The following is a 24,273-nucleotide window of genomic DNA, read 5'->3' on the forward strand; positions in this document are numbered from 1 at the left end:
GTATCACTATATAGTTTTTAATTATAAAAGGAACATATTTCCATTAAAATTCAAATAATATAGAAATATGTAAAGCAAAAAGCAAGTCTCTGCCACCAAACTCCCTAAAGGTAACTGCCATTAACAATTTTGAATGCAGACACACACACACACACGCACACACACATACACACACACTTGGATAAGTGCACAGATATTTTAAATAGAGATACATTTATAAATTCAAATTTTTTCAGGAGAAAATAAATTTACATAGACATATAAATCTTTACCTGGATAAAGCTTGGTTCTCTAATCTGCATTATATAACTATAAAGAAAAATGCCATTCTGCCTAAACTGTATTGGTATCTGGAAGTCAAAGGCCAAAACTAGTGATTGATATTCATTTTTCATACCATGGCAGTTTAGGAAACTATACCACCAATGTTTCACATTGTTTTTCACAATTTCCAGGTCATCCCCTTGCACCAGGTTGGCACAAAACATTACTGCCTAGAATTCCCAGTTATTAACCTGGCTCCAGACTTTGGATAGTTGGAATCAAAGGCACATTCACTACCTCCAGTCTGAGTTACTTACAGAGAGCAAAGATGGGCAGGGGATAAGTGGTTCATCACTCTCGTTTTGAGAACGGCTTGATAAAGACTTTATCGTCTTTATGCGGGTTATCTACCCACATGTTCCTCAGTGCCAAGGTCAGATACTTAGCCAACATGGCGATTCACTGATTCTCAAGTTCCTCCAAGTTAAGCAAATAATTAGTGCTTTAGAGAATGATCCAGCTAGCAACTACCCCTCTCCCCTCAAAAAAGAGATTCATTTTGTGCCACTAAGTTTTATTTAAAGACCATGCAATCGAATCCCAGCTGGCTTCATTGAAGCAGCAACGTGGGCAATCAGTGACACCAACTGCAATGCTATCGTTTCTATAAACAGTAATGAGAGGGGGTAGGATGGTACTAGAAGCTTATGTATAAACAAGAAAGATCATTTCAGCAAGAGAGACTTGTCTTCGCAGATTCACAGTATCTTTCTGATATTCACCCTAGGAAACATAAATACCCTGCCACACTTAATGGCATTAGAAATAATATTCAGACATGGCATTCACAACACTGTACAATGAAAATAACATAGTGTAAAGGTAGCAATTTCATAGACCGAACTGTACAAAGGAAAGCTTCATTGTTTCAAGATATTCCAGGGAATTTAAGAGAACAGACCTATAAGTACTCCCTGAATGTCTCTTTCTAACCCTGATACCAGAGAATAAAACTTGCACCTTTCTTAGAAACTGATGTGTTACATCTGGGTGTGAACAAATGGACTTGGGTTGAGAGAGGGACAGAGAAGAGAGATAACACAGATAACTAGGCAGGACATGTGAATATGAGCAGTGATGAGTAGGCTTGAATTGAGTTGCAGGATAATTCTTTGTAAAAAAAAATGCTTTTTCATATGTGCTTTTTGTTTTTATTCAAACATACTATTCCAATAAAATATACAGAGATACTATTCCTCTCCATTAGAGCCCCCATCTGTCCCACCCAGCAATACCTTTTGAACTCTTAAATGTTTTAATAAGGCTGGGAGATAAACACAAAACCCAGAAAGAATTAATTATTCCTTCCTTGGAATGACTCTTACCACAGACCATTAACTCAGGTAAGAGACTGTTAAACTATTAATAAACTGATGCTCCCAGGTACCCCACTTTGGGCATGTATCGTATACTACCTAATATGGCAGCTCTTGCTTGTCCTCATCTCTCTCTCTGCTGGATCTCCTGTGCCTAACACAGAGCCTAGCAGTGATTGGGCCTCAAAGAACGTTTGCTAAATAAAAAAAAAATGGCAACCCCTTAAGTCAGAGACATGTTTCTTTAACTTTCTATCCTAAGATGGATAAAGACAGGAAGAAGGGAGGGGTGCCAGCTGTGGAGGGCTATTTGGCATGACACATACATCCTAGGCTTCCAGAAAAGTCTGACTTCACTCCACTCTTTTGCTTTACTTAACCCAAGAGGCAGGCAAATGGACTGCTGCTCCATGACCCAGATGGAGCATTCAACCCAATCCCTTCACCATAAAGTACTGCCCTGGTTTTCTTCACATGCACACAGCCCTTAGTTTATAAGCTGAGAGAAAAACAATTTTATTTGCATTTTCCTTTGTCTGGCAAAACTGCAGCAGAGATGAGAGCTGCCATATTAGCACTGTTTTTCAAGTAATGCAGCTAGTTCGTTTCCAGGAACTCGGGGGCATCAATAGGTATTATAGTTTCCACACAGCAGAGTAAGTACAAAGGAGCACCTGAGTCCTTAAGCACCTTGCAAAAAAAGTACCACTTTGAAAGAATAACCTCAAATGTCAGTGGAGCTTCACTGCATTTTGGGGAAGAAAGATGAATATCATTTAAGAAGCAATGTACTCACTAGTCTCAGAACAACCACTAACTTACTGCTGCTGCTGATGCTAAGTCGCTTCAGTCGTGTCCGACTCTGTGCGACCCCATAGACGGCAGCCCACCAGGCTCCCCCGTCCCTGGGATTCTCCAGGCAAGAACACTGGAGTGGGTTGCCATTTCTTCTCCAACGCATGAAAGTGAAAAGTGAAAGTGAAGTCACTTAGTTGTATCTGACTCTTCCTGACCCCATGGACTGCAGCCTGCCAGGCTCCTCCGTCATGGGATTTTCCAGGCAAGAGTACTGGAGTGTGTTGCCATTGCCTTCTCCACACTAACTTACTGCTGCTACTGCTAAGTCACTTCAGTCGTGTCTGACTCTGTGCAACCCCACCCCTGGGATTCTCCAGGCAAGAACACTGGAGTGGGTTGCCATTTCCTTCTCCAATGCATAAAAGTGAAAAGTGAAAGTGAAGTCACTCAGCCATGTCCGACTCTTCGAGACCCCATGGACTGCAGCCTACCAGGCTCCTCCATCCATGGGATTTTCCAGACAACAGTACTGGAGTGGGTTGCCATGGCCTTCTCCACACTAACTTACCAGATGATGACAAAACCCCAAACTTTTGTATGTTAAACTAATTATTCAAAGATTATGAAAGGAAACCAATACATTGATTCATTGTATACTACAGATGGTATCATAGAGAAGTAAAAGCGATTGACTAGAACGAACCTTAAACTGAGCCCAATAATCCTCCATTAAATTTTATTATGTTAAACTCTACTGCCTTACTATCCATCAGGATAGACCAGATAACAAATGACCTTAAAAATCTAAGTTATTTACAAAGAGAAGTTTTTAACTTCTCTAATGTGCTAAATGCCCACCCAGGGTCACACGCTCCTATTACTACAAACACTCAGGGACACAGACTGATGGAACAACCAGTACCTTGAACATCATCAGAAGGTCAGAAGTAGAGAGAATTGTGCTCTGGTTATTAAAGCTTCCACATAGAGGTGAGGTGTGTCACTTCTGCTCATGTTTCCCTAGCTAATGCAAGTCATATGGCCACACCTAAGTTCAAGGGAAGGTGATAATGCCATGCATCCTGCAATGTGCCCAAGAGAAGAACCCAAAACACTGGGTAAACAGTGGTAATGCCGACCACATAGGCACTTAGCAAATTGCATTAAGTACTGCAAGGCAAATGAACTAAGAATAAGCACTAACTTTTTGAATTTAACACTGAAAATGTCATGTAGAAACAACAAAAATCCCTTTGAAAACGAAAGCCATAAAAAACAATGATCATTTTGTATATTTTATGTTTCACATTCATTTTACCCATTGGAGCAGTATTGAAACAGTGAAGAATTTTAGACTTACAACATAAAAACCTGCTCAAATAAAGATTCTATGACAAAGGTCCATGTAGTCAAAGCTATGGTTTTTCCAACAGTCATGTGAGAGTCAATGTGAGAGCTGGACCATAAAGAAGGCTGAGTGCCAAAGAACTGATGCATTCAAACTGTGGTGATGGAGAAGACTCTTGAGAGTCCCTTGGACAGCAAGAGATCAAACCAGTCAATCCTAAAGTAAATCAACCCTGAATATCCATTGGAAGGAATGATGCTGAAGCTGAAGCTCTACTACTTTGGCTATCTGATGGGAAGAGTCGACTCATTGGAAAAGACCTTGATGCTGGGAAAGATTGAGGGCAGGAGGAGAAGGGAGTAACAGAGGATGAGATGGTTGGATGGCATCACCGACTCAATGGAGTTTGAGCAGACTTTGGGAGGTGGTGAAGGACAGGGAAGGCTGGCATGCTGAAGTCCATGGGGTAGCAAAGAGTCAGACATGACAGAGTGACTGAACAACCACAGGAATAAAGGTAGAGTGGAGCTGAAAACAGCTGCATAATGCCATCTTTGTAGAGGATCCCTTCCTGGGAAGTGAACCAAAAGCAATAGCCACTTTGCCATGGAACATTCTTTCTTGGATCAGCTGACTGTCCGGTACAGGAGCTAAAGCCTGTACCCCTTAGATACATACTCCCCGATGCAACCTGACTCTATGTGAGCAGTCTCAGTTTAGATGTCAGCACTATACTTGAAAGAAAAGGTCTGCCTGGGTTCTGAGTGTTTTTATTAGGATGGATAAGTATTTTTGCCTAGTATTTCAGTCCCCCACCAAGGCCACTTGGTGTACAGTTCAATCTCCAGACATCTGATAATCCTTTATGCTATCAGGCTGAGTAGCGCCAATTGACCGATTATCTCAGAGGAGTGATGACTACACACAGAAGAAAAGACTAAGATTTGACTTTCCGGAATTGCTTGGGGTAATAAGACAAGCACATTGCTTCCCCTGGCGAGGTGTGCATGCATGCACACCCACACACACACACACGTTACGAGTACCACAGAGACCAGCTGCCAAAGTGATGCTATCCCGTCAGGTTGGTGCCCACTGGAGCTTTCTCAGGGTCTCCTTCTGAGGCATCAGAATGGTCTTTCCTGGTGAAGTGATGATAAAGCTGTAACCTTAACACCCCTCTCTGATAGAATTCTTCTGCTTTCCTCTCAAGTAAATCTTGAGAGAAATAGGAGTAGGCATTAAAGCTCTTGTTTTAATCTCTGAGCTTCCATTTCTTTGTAAAAGTTCCATCTCTAGAGAAAAGTGAATCTGCTTTACTCATCCTTTAAGCTGAAAATATAGTATTTTACCAGGTTAATAAAAATGCCATATACTCTGAGCAGAATTATTTAAAATTTTAAATGTATCACCTGTCTTTTAACATATAGGCTCCCATGAAAACAAAAACAAACAATTTTTATTTTGAGAAATGGAAAAAAAGAATTATAACTGACTGGAAATAGCCTTAAACAATCTATTTAATCTTGTCTAAGATTGTCTTCTATTTGACATTTTATGCTATCTCCATTCTACAGAAGTACAAAGGATTTATAAACTAATATAATGGATAAATTAGGCAATGTAATAACATTTGATATTGCAGAAGAAAGACAAGAGTAATAAAATGTTTTTATTATACTAAGAAGCTCAAGAGTTAGTAATAATTATTTTGTATTTTCTTAATCCTACTTATTAAATAAAACCTAAATAGAATATTAAAATATTTATAATTTCAAAAGTTCAACAGTCTATCAGGAGAATCTTTTAAACTCTTATAACAAATTATGTTACTTTTTTCCTGTGGCCCTTAATCCCTCAACTGTAAATTGATGGGGCAGAAGTAGCTTGCATAAAACCTTTTACTCCATGTTAACATGGTTCAAACTATTACTGTATTTCTCTTTCGGGAAGTTTAAAAAATTAAAATTGTGCACTCCAGCTCTATTTATATAAATTTGCTCCATGAAAATGTATCTGATGTCTTTACTTCAATTTGCACTCACAAACTGGGCATAACATATCATGCAGAATTGCTCATACTAACAGTAAAAGTCACATGAAAGAAATCACTTTAAAATGGAACACAATAATAATATCTAAAATATACTGAGCATGTTATACATGGTGGACTCAAAGTTCTTAGCACAATGCCTGGCATACAGTAAGAACTCAATAAATCTTTGAAAGTGTGAAATTGTTAGTTACTCAGTCATGTCCCACTCTTTGTGACCCCATGAACTGCAGGCTGCCAGGCTTCTCTGTCCATGGGATTCTCCAGGTCAGAATACTGGAGTGGGTAGCTGTTCCCTTCTCCAGGGGATCTTTCCAACCCAGGGATCAAACCATGGTCTCCTGCATTGCAGGCAGATTCTTTACCGCCTGAGCAACCAGCCACCAGCCACCCCAATAAATCTTTAGCTGTTACTAATTCATTTAATCTTTACCACAACCTATGAGGTAGGTACTATTATCAAAGTAATTTACATTTCTGCAAGGTCATGTAAGTTATCCAAGATTATAAATTAATAAAAGCCACAATTCAAACAAAAGCAATACAGTGTCCAGAAACAATCACTTAGCAATTCTATACATTACCTCCTTCTGGGGAAAAGGTATAAAAGGAACCTTTGTCTTTACTTGTGACTATATTCTTTTACAAAAATTGCTCTAGAGTGACAGTTCCCTAAATAACCACCCCACTAAATCACAATGCATGTATAAAGTGCAACAGTTTTCATAGGTTCACATGTTAAATCTAGGATTCAGTAAGAAATAGGAAGCAGGCTAGAGCTATCATTATTCCTACTTTTTTCAGTGAAAATACAGACTGAAAAATCTTCAGTAATTTTATTGAGACTGCTCTATAACTGAGTCTTCTGACTCTTAAGTCTCATGATTTTGCAACCACCTATGCTTCTCCATCACACATATTATTACCTCTATTTGGATCTGTTACCATTTGAAAGACTGATTCTGTATGTAAATGAACATGTTATCTATTTTTACAAGAAGTTTTTATCACACACCATATATACCTTAAAAATTTTCACATCTAGGAAATAAATACCCAAGTTACAGTCTGTTCATGTTTTACTTCAAGTAGATAAGGAAAACTGAAATAATATTAACATACATCTCTGTTGGCTTCCTGAAATATGTATTCAAAACATAAAACTTCAACATCAAGCAAGTTCATTTAGAATATAGTGATTTGATATCTTACAGCATTTATAAATATGGTGGCAAAAGATAATGTCTAAATCATCTTCTGAACTGAATAAAAGTCAAGATATGAGATCTCACTGGTGATTTCATTTCAAAAGTGTATGTTCTCATACTTCACATATAAAGTATCTAACTCTTTTAAAAGTTTTATTTTTCATTTACAGTGGTGAAGAAGCAGCAAGTCAAAGTTTTAGAAAGGATGAATGAAACCTATATATATTCTAATCTTTCCAAATATAATCTTCATAGCTCCAGTACAGACTGAAAATAGGTACTTAACCAAATGAATCAGATCCCCCAGAATAACATATGAAGCTTTAAACCTGAAACCTATTATAATATCCTTAAATTTCTGAGCATTAAAGTTACTTGGAATTAATAGACCAAAAAATTATTTTACAGAGGCACGTGTTTAGACATAATTAGGAGCACCTTTTCTCTCTCCTCACATCCCACCCCCATTTTGAAAACAGAAAACCAAAAGACACAAAACCTGGGTTAGTATTTGCAAGACTACTAGACAACCCATTTTAAAAAGAACTTACATCATAAAAAAGAGAGAGGTGGACAATTGAAAGTGTGGTAAACAGCTCGCTTCATCCGCAAGGCTTCAGCAGAAAAGAATCACACTTACTTGGCTGTAGTTTTTTTTTTTTTTTCATTAAAAATTTGAATCGTTTTTGCAATATCGCAGGTCATTAAAAGGGTCTGATTTTCTTACTTTCTCTTCCTGAGCTTTTCCTGAGGGACCTAGTCGGCTAAACCCAGACCTAATTCGGGCTCTTTTGTTTCAGCGTCAGTTCAAAGATTGCTTGATCTCCAGGGCAAAACGTACTCTCTCTCTTTGACGATGGCCGTATGTCTACTTTCCAGACAAAACAAGAAAAAGAAAAGATACCTGCCTCGCCAGCCACCTGTTTAAAAGTCCCCACTCCTGTCGAAAGCACCGGCAACTTCTCAAGAGGAGACTTTGAGCAATTCCAAGTCGCACGCCGCCCTCGCAAGTCACAAGGAGAGAGAGCCGCGAGGAGGTGCGGAAGCAGGTCACTGGAAGCGCCCTCGGAAAGAGACCCGCGGGTCCCGCTCAGGCGCTGGGCGGCAGCGAACGCGTTCTATGGAACAAGGATGACTTCAGGGATTTAAGAGGGGGGGAAACCCAGAGACAGAACTGGCGACGGGGCCGTGATCTCGCCCCAGTAAGGAAACGCCTTCCTTCCATCATTTACAGGGCTGATTAAAGGAGGAGAGCGGGAAGCAGAGAGGGGAGCAGAGAGAAGGAAGAGGGCTGGGCGTCTGCAGGATTGGGGCTAAGGAAAGAACATTTTCTCACCACTTAGGCTGCTGCTGGACCTCAGGCTCCTTCCACAGAGACACTGCAGCATATGCACTCCTTTCTTCAAAGAAAGCTCAAGAATCTTCATGGAGAAGCGCGTGTGTGGGGTTGGTCAACTCCCCGCCCACCTCCGCTAATTGTCCAACCAAAAGGCGGCCTGCCCGGGGAAGCCGGGTCCCAAGTCCATGGTGCGCGTCCCGGGCGCACAGCGGTTTGCACGGCGGCCCGGCCGGGGCCGGGGCCGGGGGCCGGGGGCCGGGGGCCGGGGCCGGGACTGGAGCGCGGCGGGTGCGGGGCCGGGGCGAGGCTGGGAGGAGGAAGCGCCTCCCGGCTGGGGGCAGCCCCCGGGGGAGCGGAGGCGCGGCCACACCCCAGCGGGCTCGGCCGTGACACTTTGGGACTTCCCCCAAGGAGGCGGCGGGGCTGCGGGCAGGAGCGCACCGGCTGAGCGGAGGACGTCCCCGTGGGTTGTGCCCCCTTCCAGGTGCGAGCGCCGGGAGGGACGAGGGCGGGATCCCCAAGGGCCCTGGCACCCTGTCAGCTCCTATTCTCCGCGTCTGGTGGTGAGTCCTGGGCGTCCGCCTCCCTCGGTGCCCCCGCCGTGCGGGGCGGCGCGGCGCGGCGCGGAGCGGAGAGGGGCTCCCCGGGCCGGAAGGCAGCGCTCCCGCGGGCTGCGCGCGGGCTGAGGGCGACTCCGGCGTGGGAATCCGGCGGAAGGGAAGCGCCCGCAGGAAGGGCTGGACCCAGGAGGCTGCCGAGCGTCAGAGGCGACTCCGGGGAACAGGGCGGTGGGGGTGGGGAGGCGGGGATGTGGAATGAAGAGAGCTGTAGGGTTCGGGCGCGCGGAGCGAAGGGGTACCTAGGCGTGGGCAGGGTACTGAGGTGGGAGTCTGGACACCTGGGTTTTCTGATCGATGCTCTGTGACCTTGGGTAAGTCCCATACCACCCTGGGCGTCACTTTTCCCCTCCGTAAAGCAGGGCGGGGAAGACGGTGCAGAAGAGAGAATTGGCAGCTGCTTGTTGGTCCCCGGGCTTCCCAATCTCCTGGAAAAGCTGAGCACAGGAGCCTTGGGAAGGCGGGTGCAGGTGGAGTAAGGGGGGCCAGAAGGGAAGGCGAAAGTACAGAGGCCTTCCTGAACGCTGCAAGGGGAGGCAGGTGAGGCGGGAAATCTGAAAACAATAGCAATGTTTTACTTTGACGCAATATTCTGTCAGGCTCTGTCTCTGCCAATTGGCCCCAAAGATGACCAGCGAGCTTCCCTGTGGTTCTAAAGGTCTCGATTCCCCCCCCCCCCCGCCCCCACCCCCAGCAGCAACTCCTTTGACTTTCCCTTTTATTTTCTTTTCTTTCTGCTTCTCCCTCCCCTCCTTCCCTTCCTTTTCCTTTCTTCCTTCCTCCCTCCCTCCGGGCCTCCCTCCCTTCTCAGAGGCTACCAATGCCCTTTTGGGAGTCTGATGAGTGAGGCACCAGGAATGCTGGTGTTGCTACCAGATTCCATCCTATCTGGAATTTCAGAGTAAGAAGGGACCTTAGAAGACACAGCAATACAAGTGGTTAAAAGCACAGACACTGGCAACAAGCAGCCTAAGTGAAAATTCCTATTAACTATGTGACCTTGAACAAATCTCTTAACTTCTTTGTGCCTCAGTTTCCATATCTCTAAAAGAGTTAATAATACAATAGCATCTACATCTTGTACCCTTTACTGAATGTTAAAAAAAAAAAACTCAATACAAAATAAGTACTGTAATAGTGTTAGCAATTATTATTACATAGCTTCCAACCTGTAGGGTTTTCCATCACTCTCACTTTCCCATGAATGCCAGCATCCATTCCAGTGTCTACATCTCTGCTTGCACAGTTCAGGTAATAGAGGACTCACCAGCTCCCCAGGTAGATCATTGCACAAAACCTATTCGAAGATTTACCCTGACATTGAGCCAAAAACTTACTTGACTTTCTTTCTACCCATTGTCTCCAGGCTACCTAGCACTAGCTGGTTAGCTCTTCCCAGCAAGAGAGTGAAAATTGTTTTCATCACCCCTTTCCTCTTTCTCTTCTCTAGGCTGATCCTTCACAGTTCCTGTGGGGTTCCCTGGAGGTTGAAGATGAAGGCTGTAGTTGCCTGGAAAAGTTAAGTCTCTTCCTCTTTCCTCTCAAAGGTGATGGAAGAAAGCCAGAACATCAGGAGGGTCTTTTGAGCCCTCAGTCACCACTGGCTACACATTCTCTTTCAGAATCGAGCTCCAGGCAAGGTCATTTGGGGTGGTTCCAAGACTCAAAAAGATATGTCCAGGCCTGCCTTCCCGTGGGGCTTCCCTCGTAATTCAGCTGGTAAAGAATCCACCTGCAATGCAGAAGACCCCGGTTCGATTCCTGAGTCAGGAAGATCCCCTGGAGAAGGGATAGGCTATCCACTCCAGTATTTTTGGGCTTCTCTAGTGGCTCAGCTGGTAAAGAATCTGCCTACAATGTGGGAGACCTGGGTTCTATCCCTGCATTGGAAAGATCCCCTGGAGAAGATCCCCGTTGGAAGATCCCCTACTCACTCCAGTATTCTGGCCTGGAGAATTCCATGGACTGTATAGTCCATGGGGTCTCAAAGAGTTGAACATGATTGAGCAACTTTCACTTTTCACTTTTTTTCACCTTTCCTGGTAGAGCAACTGGTAAAGAATCCACCTGCAATGCAGGAGATCCTGGTTTGATTCCTGGGTCAGGAAGATCCTTGGAGAAGGCATAGTCTACCCACTCCAGTATTCATGGACTTCCCTGGTGGCTCAGAGGTAAAGAATCCGCCTGCAATGCCTGAGACCTGGGTTCTGTCCCTGGGTTGGGAAGATCCCCTGGAGGAGGGCATGGCAACCCACTCCAGTATTCTTGCCTGGAGAATCCCCATGGACAAAGGAGCCTGGAAGGCTACAGTCCATGTGGTCACAAAGAGTTGGATATGACTGAGCACACACACACACCTTCCAGTCACCCCTCAGTCCCCTTATTGAGTGCAATCACCCCAGTTTTGTGGGCTCCACAGTCCTGGAAGAACTTGCTAAAGCTGGAGAGGTAATGAGCCCCAGGGCAATCTGGGCCATGGCCCTTGTCGTTCCAATCTCTGCGGGAATTAGGGAGAAACTTGGCTCATCTGGGGATTTTACCCGTAGAAATTCCCCATGGAGGGAGAGATAATTAGCAAAAGGAAAACATCTAAAAATAGTCCTTCCTGCTGCAGCAGAGGCAGAGAGCTTTCCGGTAGAGCTCTTTTGGTCTGGAACCCAGTGCCCAGAGCTATTTTATACTTTAGGAGAGAAAAGCTATTCCTTGAAACGTAGCAAAAGAATGGGAACTTGAGGAGAACAAGCAAATCACTGTCTGATTTAAAACACCCATGATCTCTGGAGCATCAATTTTCGTATTCACAATAAGCCTCTGCCTACCTGGCAAGGGTGTTGCAGGGATTCAATGAGGTGAAACATGAAAGAGCTTTGATGATTCTGATTATCTTCGCAAGATGGAGTGCTCTTGTCAACTCCCCTGGGTTCTAGGTGCTTCTTGATGGTCTATAGTGGCTGTTACTTGATTATAGAAAAGCTTTATGTGTGAATCTTTTGTCTCCTCAACAGAACTAAAAACTCTTAGAAAACAGGGCAGGAAAGCAAATCTGTCATAGTTAACATTCAGATGGTCGGCTGTCTTGTTCCAATGACTGTCACAGTGATTCTTATGACCAGGTATACTCATCACAAAGAGAGCAGATCATCATAGTAGTTTAAAAAAGAAAAAGAACTGGGGAATCACACTTACAGATTTTTGTTATTGTTGTTATTGAACTGTCTAAAGAGTTCAGATTAAACCAAAGAAAGCTATAACATTTCAATGCAAAATATTTTCTTACTATATAACATGGATATTTGACCAAAGTAGGTATAAAAGAGAATTGATCAATGGAATTGTAATACTTAGACTTAGCTTTACAAAAAAATAGACTTTTGCCTTTATCAGATTTTCATGTACATGCTCGTTAAAACAGCTGCTAAGGTGACATCTAGTTTCACAGTCCACATTCAGGCATGTTGATGCAGTCTTCCTAAAGTAGATTGGGCAGAACTTAAGACTGCATTTTTACATATAACATCCAAAAGCAAGACAAAACGAGCAAATAGCAGTAGCCAGGAAAGAGGCACATTTTAGTCTAACCAAAACTTGGAAATTCTCTACTTTCTGTGTATTAGTCCATAAGCAAAAATCAAATTTTTTACTAGCAATTATATTTTTAATTTTAAATTGAAGACATGCAATAACCAAATTTTAAATTATAGTATCTGTCTCTAATTAAAAATTTTTAAGTTAGATATTCTTTCTGTTTTCTTATTGACCTTGGACCAACTCTAGCAAGTGACTCACTGGTGTGATTTCAAAATGAAATCATTAATCACTTTCTGAGAGGGATTGGGAAATCTGGTACATAGTGATAAGTGAACTTATTTAAAATCTAAGTATCTAAATTTTTCATTTTATAGAGTTACTTACTCACAGTTTGTAAAAGTTAATAATTGTTTGAGGAAGATCTCAGATTTTTAAGTGGTAATTTATCTAAAATATTTCTGTCCCTATTAAACATTGGAATCTGTTGACTCTTGGCATCAGCTGTTTAATTAAGCAGTGTATTTATCTGTTTGGAAGTCTACATTGAATCAGTAATAGCATACTAAGAATATTGCCAGGCCTGAAAAACTTTTAATGAGTATATTTAATGGCAAAATGTCTATCAAAAGGAAAGCAACTTTATTTAACAAAGAAACCAAACCAAAACATAAACTGAAGCATGAAAACCAGTCTTATAGCTAATGTAGTATCTTTGTTCTATGATATATGTCTAGACTACTGACTGCCAGGGTAAAAACTTGGTCTGTATCTCATGTCTTTAGAAATACCCTCAAATCCAGTTTTGACAGGCAAGGCAACTGTCAGAGACTGAATCTTTGTTATCTCCCTAAAATTCATATGTTAAATTTCACCCCTAAGGTACTGGGAAGTAGGGTCTTTGGGAAGCTTCACCCTCATGAATGGGGTTAGTGCCCTTCTGAAAGAGATCCCAGAGAACTTTCTCTCCCCTTTCACTATGTGAAGACACAGAAGATGGCTATCTATGAGCCAGGAAGCAAGCCCTCACTGCCACTGGATCTGCCAGTGCCTTGATCTTAGACTTCTTAGCCTCTAGAACTGTGAGAAATAAATATTTGTTGCTTAAGCCCCCTAATCTATGGTACTTTTGTTATACAAGCCTAAACAAAGACAGCAACAAAATCAATCTTGTTAGATGTGACAAAAACAGTCATTGGCACCAAACATTTTTTAATGGCATATATGGTCCAATTAAGTTAAAATAACTTTTGTTTTCAAAAAAGCAAATGCATGAGTTCTTTGTTATCTTCTTCCTTTTTTCTTTATTTGTTGTTCTTCTATTTATTCTTTTCTGCTAAATTTTCTATTTTGAAATAGAGACTTACAGAAAAGTTGCAAAATAATAGAGTTCATGCATACTCTTCACCCAGCTTCTCTTAGTATTAACAACTCACATAACCAGTGTACGATTACCAAAACCAGAAAATGTATACTAGTACCATGCTGTCAAATTAACTATTAACTTTACTGAACTTTCACCATTTTTTTACCCTAATGCCCTTTTTCTGTTCCAGGATCCAGCTAGATTCCACCTTGTACTTCGCTGTGTCTCCTTAGTCTCCTTCCATCTTCGGCAATCCCTCAGCCTCTCCTTGTTTTTCAGTACTTTGAAACTTCTGATAAATATTGATCAAATGTTGTGTGGAATGTCTTTCAATTTGGGTTCATGTAATGCTATCTAAATGATTAGTCTGCCTTTACTGATTTTCAGCAAGAATGCTACAGAAGTGATGTCATATCCTTTTCAGTACATCATTATCAAGAGCTATGATGGTGGTTGGTGGTTTAGTCACTAAGTCCTGTCCGACTCTTTGCAACCCCGTGGACTGTAGCCTGCCGGGCCATTTTGTCTATGAGATTCTCCAGGCAAGAATACTGGAGTGGGTTGCCATTTCTTTCTCCAAGTGATGTTGTATCCTTTTCAGTACATCATTATCAAGAGCTGTGGTAGTGGTTGGTGGTTTAGTCACTAAGGCATGTCCGACTTTTTGCAACCCCGTGGACTATAACCTTCCAGGCTATTTTGTCTACGAATTTCTCCAGACAAGAATACTAGAGTGAATTGCCATTTCCTTCTCCATTGGATCTTCCCAACCCAGGGATCAAACCCATGTCTCTTGCATTGCTGGTGGATTTTTTACCGACGGAGCCACCAGAGAAGCCCTATTAAGGGCTACTGCTGCTGCTGCTAAGTCACTTCAGTCGTGTTCGACTCTGTGCGACCCCATAGACGGCAGCCCACCAGGCTCCCCCGTCCCTGGGATTCTCCAGGCAAGAACACTGGACTGGAGTGGGTTAGTGTGCCCATTTTTACAGGGGTGTCGTTGATCCTAGATTCTCTCAATGGAGAAAACTAGGAAATATATGCATATAAACAAACCCATACATACACACATAGCATATTTATTTCTATATATACGTCCCTCTTTAGAGACATCTATATGTAGAAATATCTATGTGTAGGTGTATCTATGGAAATGTATAATAGATAGATATCTATAGGCAGTAAGTGTAGAAACAGATGGCTAATACGTATGATTGCAATCCAGCATCACAAGTTTCATTTTAGTCTTTGCCCTTCCCTCACTTGTAACTTCTTTTCCCAACAGTGAAAAAATTGTATTATTTACAGTCTATTCACTTATTCATTCAACCCTCGTATACACTTAAAGTAGTTACATAATTCCTAACCAGAGAAACAGATTTACTACTACAGTACAGTATGTATGCACATTTGTTTGTCTTTAATCTTATATGGTCAAAATATTATTTTTGATTTGGTTTTTGATAGATTTTGCTTCTCCTCTCCATTCTCTTCAGTGTAGTTATTAATTTGCAATCCAGTTAGATTCATTTTTTTTCTTATCTTCTATATTGGTTGATTTTAATTATTAATAAAATTAATTATATTTAATTACTTTATTATTTGAGTATGTAAAACCTGCTGTGTTTTGCTGTGGTTCTAAGAGTCAAAGCTACAAAAAAGCATACTCCAATAAGTTTTACACTGTCATCCCTCCTGTCCTATTCCCATTTCCCATTTCCCCTTCTTTCCACTCCTTTTCCAACAAACCCTTATAGGTAACTGATCTCTTTAATTTCTGATATATGTTCCATAGGTTTCTTTTGCACAAAAGGGCACACACTGTGCTATTTTGTGGCACTTAGGTTATTTTCAATATTTTTCAATTATAAATATTACTGCAATAAATAATTTGTGTAGCATTTTCATATTGCTAGAGGTATATCTTCAAAATAGATTCTAGAAATGAGAATGCTGAGTCAAACAGCAAGTATGCAGGTAGTTTTGTTAGCTACTACCAAATTTCCCTTCAGAAGCTTGTGTGAGGGGGGCCAGTCCCTCCCCCCAGCACACTGCAGCAGCAGCTATGGCCCTGCCAAAGCAGGAAGGCTGATGCTTCTCGCATAGGAGACACCCCCTTGAGAATCTGGCTCTGGTGACCAACAGGGGTTGCGCTTCTGAGCCCCACAGGACATCTATAAGGCCACACCTTCAAGAATGTAAGAGCTAGCTGATTTACCTGATATATGGAAACAAGCAAAGAGAAGTAGGAAAAATGCAGGGAAAGTGGAATACACTCCTGTTGTATTGAAAGAAGACAAGACTTTAGCAAAAGAACTACATGAAGATAAGCAGGCTACCTGATAGAGTTCAAAGTAATGGTCACAAAATGCCCACCAAACTCAGAAGAAAACTGGATAAACTCCATGAGAACATCAACAAAACATAAGAAAGTACCAGAGCAAAGTGACACTTGAACAGAAAAATACATAACAGCTGATTGGATGAGGTAAAGGGACAAATAAGCATGCTAGAAGATAGCAGTAGAACCCATCTAGACAGAGAGCAGAATAAAAAAGAATTTAAAAATGTAAAGATATCTTCAGGGATGTTTGTGTCATCATCAAGCAGAATAATGTTCACATTATAGGGACCCAGAAGGAGAAGAGAGATAAAAGGCCTAGAAAAATTATTTGAAGATGTAGTGACTGAAATGTTTCTTAATCTGGGGAAGGAAACAGAAATATAGGTCCAGGAAGCCCAGGGAGTTCCATTAAGATGAAGCCAAAGAGACATGTACCAAAGACATGTTATAATTAAAATAGTAAAAGTTAAGAATAAAGAGAGAATCCTAAAAGCAGAAAGACAAAAATTTGTTATGTACATGGGAAGCCCCATAAGACTATTGGAAGATTTTTCTGCAGAAACTTTATAGGCAGAGGGAAGTGGTGTGACTGAAAAGGAAAAGTGCTGAAAGGAAAAAACTTCAAATCAAGAATGCTCTACCCAAAAAGGTTAATATTCAGAATTGAAAGAACAATTTAGAGTTTCCTAGATATGCAAAAGATAAAGGAGTTCATTACCACTAAACTAGCCTTACAAGAAATGATAAAAAGACTTCTTTAATCTAAAAAGAAATTACAGTAATTATTAATAAGAAAACATGAAAGTAAAAACCTCACAGGAAAAAGTAAATAATGGTAGTGGATCAATGATGTATAAAGCAAGCATGAAGGTTAAAAGACAAAAGTAGTAAAATTTAAAATATAATAATTAGTTAAGGTTTATATAAAATAACAAGATGTAAAAATGTGTCATCAATAGTATAAAATGGGAGTGAGGGCAGAGAATTAATATACAAAGCTTTGCTGCGCAGAGCTCCGACACTTTGAGAACTCATGAACTAGAGGCCACCAGGCTCCTCTGTCCGTGGGGTTCTCCAGGCAAGAATACTGGAGTGGGTTGTCATTTCCTGCTCCAATAAAGCTTTGAAATATATTCAAATTTCAGTTGCTGCCAACTTAAAACAGTTATTTTAAAAGGATATTGCATGTGAGCCTAACAGTAACAACAAGGAAAAAACTTACAGTCAATACACAAAAGAAAATGAGAAAGAAATCTCAAAATAACACTAAAGAAAACCACCAAAACACAAGGAAAGAGAGGAAGAAGGAGCACAGAGTAACTATGAAACAGCTAGAAAACAATTAACAAAATGGCAATAGTTCATATTTATCAATAATTACTTTGTACATGGGCTAATTCATCAATCAAAAGACAATGAGTAGCTGAATGGATAGTCAAGACCTATCTGTTGTTTTTGAGAGACTCACTATTAAAGTAAGGGCACATACAAATCAAAAGTAAAGGAGTGCTGATTCATGTCAATGTATGACAAAACCCACTGAAATGTTGTGAAGCAATTAGCCTCCAACTAATAAAAAAATTTAAAAAAAAAAAAAAAAGTAAAGGAGTGGAAAAAGATATTCCATGCAAATTTTGTCCATATCAGAGAAAATAGACTTTAGAACAAAGACTGTGATAAAAGTCAAAGAAGGGTATTATATAATTATAAAGGGATCAATATAGTAAGAAGACAGATAATTTACAAATACAGATGCACCCTCTATAGGAGGACCAAAACAGAGAAAGAAAACATTAATACTTATGAATTTCAAGGAAGTAATGTTTGCTTATTTATCAAAGCTCATTACCAAAATAGGGTCACATTTCCAAATAGGTATCCTCAGTCCTAACACCTGAACACTTCTCTGATCCTAAAAATCCCACAGATTCTTTCAGACTGAGGACAAAGGCCACAGTGCTTTTCTGGAAAATTTTCTCTAATGTATCCTCCCCTGTTCCTCAAATCAATCACAATTTCCTTTGAGCTCCTAACACACTGTAGTCCCTCTATCATAGAATTTATCTTATTCTGCCTGCAAATGTATATATTCCCTAAGAGATTATGAGCACCTTTACCTAGACATTTAAATATATCTCTCTTTAATTATTTTATATCTTAGTACTTAGAACATGTAATAAGTAATTTATTTATTAAATATTAATGAAATAAAATTAATATTCAAATTAATACCAAATATTAATGTCCATTAATATTGATGAAACAATATAGAGACTGTTACTGTGAGCTTTCCATTGGGGAAAATATTTTCAGCTGTACATTAACTTAGAAAATAATAACCTACAAAGAATTTAAAGATATGAGCAATGTAAGAGATATAATGCACTTTTAAACATGTGAAAAGTCGTAAGAGTCACTCATAATAAAGAATTACAGGGGAAGAAATCAAAATAATGGAGTGAGAGGACCCTGAGCTCATCTCCTCCCATGAACATATCAAAAATACACCTACCCAAGAAGCATTTCTCGATGAGAACAAGCTGGAGACTAGCAAAAAGACTCTTCTACAATCAGGACTACAAGGAAGATATACAGGGCATTGGGTAGGAAGGGAAGAGAAACCAGCAACTTGGGACCCATGCCCCTGGGCCGGGACACAGTAAAAGAGAGGGATATCACAGACTCAGAGGTCTCCCTGAGGTGAGGGGTTCTGACCACATTCTGGGCACTCCAGCCCTACGGCCTGACTCCAGAAAGTCAGCCCTGGGATCTGACTCCAAAAAGATGAGTCTCCTTAGCTGGTTTGAAAACCAGTGGGGCTAATAGAAGAGCTACGGGACACCTAGAGTTCATTTGTGAAGAGCGCGCACACACTTGTTTATTCCCCGGGAAGGGGGGAGGAACAGATTGACGCCGCTCAGGGCTCTGGCCAGAATCCCGCGATTGCCCCAGTGTGTGTCCTGGTGCCTTCAGATCTGGAGCAGCTCCCGGGCAGGGCGATGGCTTGCTGCCTTGCCAAGGAGACTGCACATATGAGGGGGACAGGGCCAGCTGGGCCCAGCACTTCATCTGAACAGGGTGAGGGCAGCCTTTGCTGGTGTTCTTGGCAGCAGTGATTAGAAGCTCTCTGGAAACTCTGCTGTGCCAGGACCATGCCAGTGCCTGCCCTAGCCCACACCAGGCACCCAATCAAGCCCTTCGAGCTCGGGCAAAGCTCCCCTCTGGGGTAAAGGTGTTGTTGCCAGGAGAGGGGGAAGTGTGCGCCCAAAGAGAAGAGAATCAGCTCAAACCTAACCCTCAAGGCTTCTGCTCCGGCACCTCGGGACCTTCCTTCACCCCCTACTGGATGGTGGCAGCCACTGAGAATAGGAGCAAACCAGCTCACACCCAGTCCTGGCTTCCGTCCTCCATCTCCAGTCCCACCTCCCAGCAAAGTGATAACTGCATCACACCCCAGGGGAAGATGTGATCCCTGCTCACTCCTCATCCAGCTCTGCCATGAAAGTCACTGGGCACACACAGCCTGCAGAGGGATGCTCCCACACAAGAACACCCCTTCAAGACAGGAATAGGTAACTATTTCATAGAGACAGAGGAAGTTACACAAGCTTATAAAGCAGAGGAATTTATTTCAAATAAAAGAACAAGAAAAAAACCCTGGGGAAAAAACCAACTAATAAAACAGAGATAAAGCGTGCAAAGCCTTAGTAATAAATATACAAACTGAACTTGGGGAAAGAACAAATGAACACAGTGAGAAATTTAACAAGAAAGCAGAAAATATAAAAAGGAACCAGAAAGAACTAATAAATAAAAACATGATAGAAGGGAATAACTGCAGCCAAGGTGATACTGGGGAATGCATAAGTGATTTGGAAGGTAGGATGATGGAAATCACCTAATCAGAAGAGCAAAAAAAAGGAAAAGAAAAAAGGGAGGACAGTTTAAGAGACCTCTGGGATAACATCAAGATATTAACATTTGCATCATAGCAGTCCCAGAAGTAGAAGAGAGGGAGAAAGTGTTAAAAATGTATTTGATGATATGATAGCCAAAAAAATTCCCAAACCAAAAATTCCCAATCTGAAGAAGGAAACAGATATCCCAGGTACAGAATGCACAGAGTCCAAACAGACTCATATGGGGAGCTATCATAATTAAAATGACAAAAGTTAAAGAGAAAATTCTAAAGGCTGGAAGAGAAAACAATTTTCCACGTACAAGGGATAACATTTGCACCTGATATAAACTTTGCAGGACAGAAAGCAGTGGTATGATATATTTAAAGTGCTGAAAGGGGAAAACCTATAATCTAGAACACTCTATTTAACATGGTTATCATTCAGAATTGAAGGAGAGATAAAGGACCCAGATAAGCTCAAACTAAAAAGTTCATCAATATTAAAAAACTGGATAGTCTAGGAGAAAACAGGTGGTACTAGTGGTAAAGAACCTGCCTGCCAGTGCAGGAGACATAAGAGACTCGGGTTCAGTCCCTGGGTTGGGAAGATGCTCTAGAGGAGGAAATGGCAACCCACTCCAGTATTCTTGCCTGGAGAATCCCATGGACAGAGAACCTGGGGGACTACAGTCCATAAGGTTGCAAAGAGTCAGACATGACTAGAGTGACTTTGCACACACGCACATGAAAACTGGGCAGCTGCATGTGAAAGAACGAAATTATAACACCTTCTCACACTGGTATACAAAGGAAACTCAAAATGGATTAAAGACCTAAATGTAAGACTACCAAAACCCATGAAATTCCTAGAAGAAAATATAGGTAGAACACTCTTTGACAAAAATCTTTTTTGGACCTGGCTCCTAAGGCAAATGACACAAATGGGACATAATTAAAGATAAATACTGTACATGATCACTTTTATGTTTAAAATAATGAAACAAATGAATAAAGATTACTGAGCAAACATAGACTTACACGTAAAAAGAACAAACTAGTGGTTACCAGTAGGAACAGGGAAGGCGGAGGGGCAAGATACAGGTAGGGGATGAAGAGGTACAAACTACTATGTATAAAATAAATAAACAACAAGGATATATGGTAAAGCACAAGAAATAGAGCCAATATTTTATAATTTTAATGAAACGTGTACTAAGTCACTTCAGTCATGTCCGACTCTGTGTGACCCTAAGGACTGCAAACTGCCAGGCTCCTCTGTCCATGGGATTCTCCAGGTAAGGCTACAGAAGTGGGTTGCCATGCCCTCCTCCAGGGGTTCTTCCTGACCCAGGGACCTGTTAAAGTCTAACCTGCATTGACGGGCGGGTTCTTTACCACTAGCACCACCTGGGAAGCCCTAAATGGAACAAACATAATCTGTAAAACTATTGAATCACTATGTTGTATATCTGAAACTGATATAACACTATATATCAACTACACTTCAATTAAAAATAAAGAACTACAAAATATAGCAACAAAAAGATACCATTTCCCAATTACTCAGATGTCAAAGATGCCAGTATTTGAGAATCCAGTGTACAAGAAAGAATGGAAAGGAAATGGTAATTATGAGGTTTATTAACCATGAAATACTACCTTCCTTCATACATAGTCTCTGCTCAGTACATAAGGAAGGTCAATAACTAGCTGCTGAATTGAATGAATATTTCACCCAGTGTTGTAGGTTACTTTCAAGACTGAGTTAACTGTATACTGTAGTTCATCTGCAGATAAGGCCTTAGTCAAATTTATTATAAACTTACGTGGAAATTATAAACAAAAACAACATGTGTCATGCATTCGATCCTTCCTGAAAGTAAATTACACACCCACCTAATGATTTTTAGCTTGAGAAAAATAAAGGAGGTCTTGATAGGAGTGAAAAGAAACTGAGACCAGGAGAAAAGCAGCATTTGGAACAGTTTCATTAACTAATCTAGCACAATCATCCTGGAAGACCAACAGACCAAAACCTAGGAGAAGAGGTTTCTGTAGTACCCATCAGAAATGACTCATACTTCCACACTGCACAACTGTTTCCCTTTCTGGCTTGACAGGTTAATTATCAAATAATGAAAAATGGAAAGATCAGAAATACCTGGTTTCTATAGCTTTATGCAAGTACCCAGTCCTTTGGATGTGTAAATTTGGGGATAAAGCTTCCAGTAGCTAGCACTAGATAACCTTCTTTGGCATCTGGGCCTGTGTAAATTTTTCATTTAGATTCAAATATTATTTTCATCTTAGAGCTATGTTCTCTTTGGATCCATTTCTTCTCACTTGGTGGAAAGCACAGTGGACAAGACTTGTACTTTCAAATCAGAATGGACCTGGCTTTATTTCTCAACCCAGACATTTAATAGGTGATGTCAGTTCTCCAAATTAAATTTTTTCTCATTTGCACAATGGAGTGGCTATTAATAATCAAATAAAATATCTCTACATAGAGCCTAGCAAAGAGTGCTCAATTAATGGTGGTAATGATAGTGGCGGTGCGGGGCGCTTTTCTGACATTGATCACTTTGGGAAAACTTAGCCATTAATAATCTTTTTCAAGTTAAAGATATATTCAGCAACAGCAACATCAATCATCCGTTATGTGAGATTATTTCTATAACTTCTATGCTACATGCTATATAGGTAATTAGGAACTGTTTTTGTTTAAGGAAAGAAACTTAGAAAATTGGATTTTTAGAAGAAAGGTTTTGAGGATTTTTGCTTCATCAAAACTCTAAGAAATGATAGCTAATGGACATAAAATTTCATTTGGGGTGGATATAATGTTCTGGAATTAGACAGTGATGATGGTGGCACAGTCTTGGGAATATAGAAAACCACTCAACTGTACACTTTACAGGGGGTGAATTTTATAATAGCTGAATCACATAGCAGCTTTTAAAAATTCTATAAGGAAAATAATCGGGCCTCCGAAAGATAGTGTGTCCGTGTGTGCTCAGTCGCTTTAGTCTTGTCCGACTCTTTTCCACCCTATTGACTAGCCCACCAAGCTCCTCTGTCCATGGGATTCTCCAGGCGAGAATACTGGAGTGGGTTGCCATGCCATCCTCCAGGGGGTCTTCCCCACCCAGGGAATGAACCCAAGTCTCCTGCATTGCAGACAGATTCTTTACCATTGAGCCACCAGGGAAGTCCAGCAAGATGGTATGTAACTACAAAATTAATTTAAGTGATGATTCCTTTTCCTTTTTCTCTTTCATTTTAGTTGCCTTTCTTATTTGAATGGAAGGCCACTCCAAGTCCTACAGATTATAACTGTCAATCTTTACAGTGGTCTCACAGGAAATATTGGAGATCTCAGAGCTGTAAGTTCCTCAGCTCAAGTCCCAGTGTTACCAGCTGAGTGTGTTCAAGCACAGATGAACTTCTCTGAGCTTCATTTTTCTCATTTATAAAGTGAGGTTTTGCGGCAACAAAACATGAAAGAAATAAAGGAGAAGTGAGTTTTACGCAGAGTTTAGCACTTATAGACTCCTCACAAATAAGAGTTTCTTATTTCCTTTACCCCAAGATCTTCGATCTGATTCATAAGGATTGGAACATTTCTACAAGAGGTTTTTTTAAAATCAGGACATGATATAAATCACCCACTGGTCATTCCTATATATAAAACTTATAATATGTAAATGTAAACATCTTTATTAAAGATGGATTCTAAGGCTTTAAGGTTATTAACAATATTTCAGAATTTGATACTTGACAAGCAAAGAAATGAAGAGAAAATATGGAAAATCAGTCCCCCTTCCATTCTCCACCACATGCCTGATGCGTCACTGACACCTCGTGCTGAGGAATATAAGTAGCTTCTGCTTAGGAGGAGGTGTTAGCATGATGCCCGCTTATTCAGAGAGTGTTTTCTGTTTATTTATTTGTCATTTTTAATCCAAGGTATCACCTAGACACTCAGCATTAGGGCTAAATTCTGGATTAGCAAGCACCAAAATCATGCCTTAGCCATTTTATTAGTCAATAGGTACAACTATCAAAAAGACCAACATTGAAGGTGAAAAAACAGCCAGCACCAAGCTTTCAACTGTTACATATATGTTAAAT

At 40.7% G+C, this 24,273-nt stretch overlaps 1 protein-coding gene across 4 annotated transcripts in view; it reads right to left on the reverse strand.

The window, feature by feature from the left end:
• The window catches only part of FGF12 (fibroblast growth factor 12), a 585,576-nt gene that overhangs the window by 386,359 nt on the left and 174,944 nt on the right, over positions 1–24,273 (reverse strand). For 2 of the 4 annotated variants that reach the window (XM_043874196.1, XM_043874195.1), the window contains exon 1: positions 8,384–8,498. The exons of the other annotated variants lie outside the window; for them this stretch is intronic. In XM_043874196.1, the coding sequence (XP_043730131.1) occupies positions 8,384–8,474 (91 nt within the window). In that variant the 5' untranslated portion in view covers positions 8,475–8,498. Of the gene's footprint in view, positions 1–8,383; positions 8,499–24,273 lie in introns of those variants that run through there. 4 annotated transcript variants of the gene reach the window in all.

Source organism: Cervus elaphus, chromosome 19 (assembly GCF_910594005.1).
Source record: "Cervus elaphus chromosome 19, mCerEla1.1, whole genome shotgun sequence".
Taxonomy (NCBI): domain Eukaryota; kingdom Metazoa; phylum Chordata; class Mammalia; order Artiodactyla; family Cervidae; genus Cervus; species Cervus elaphus.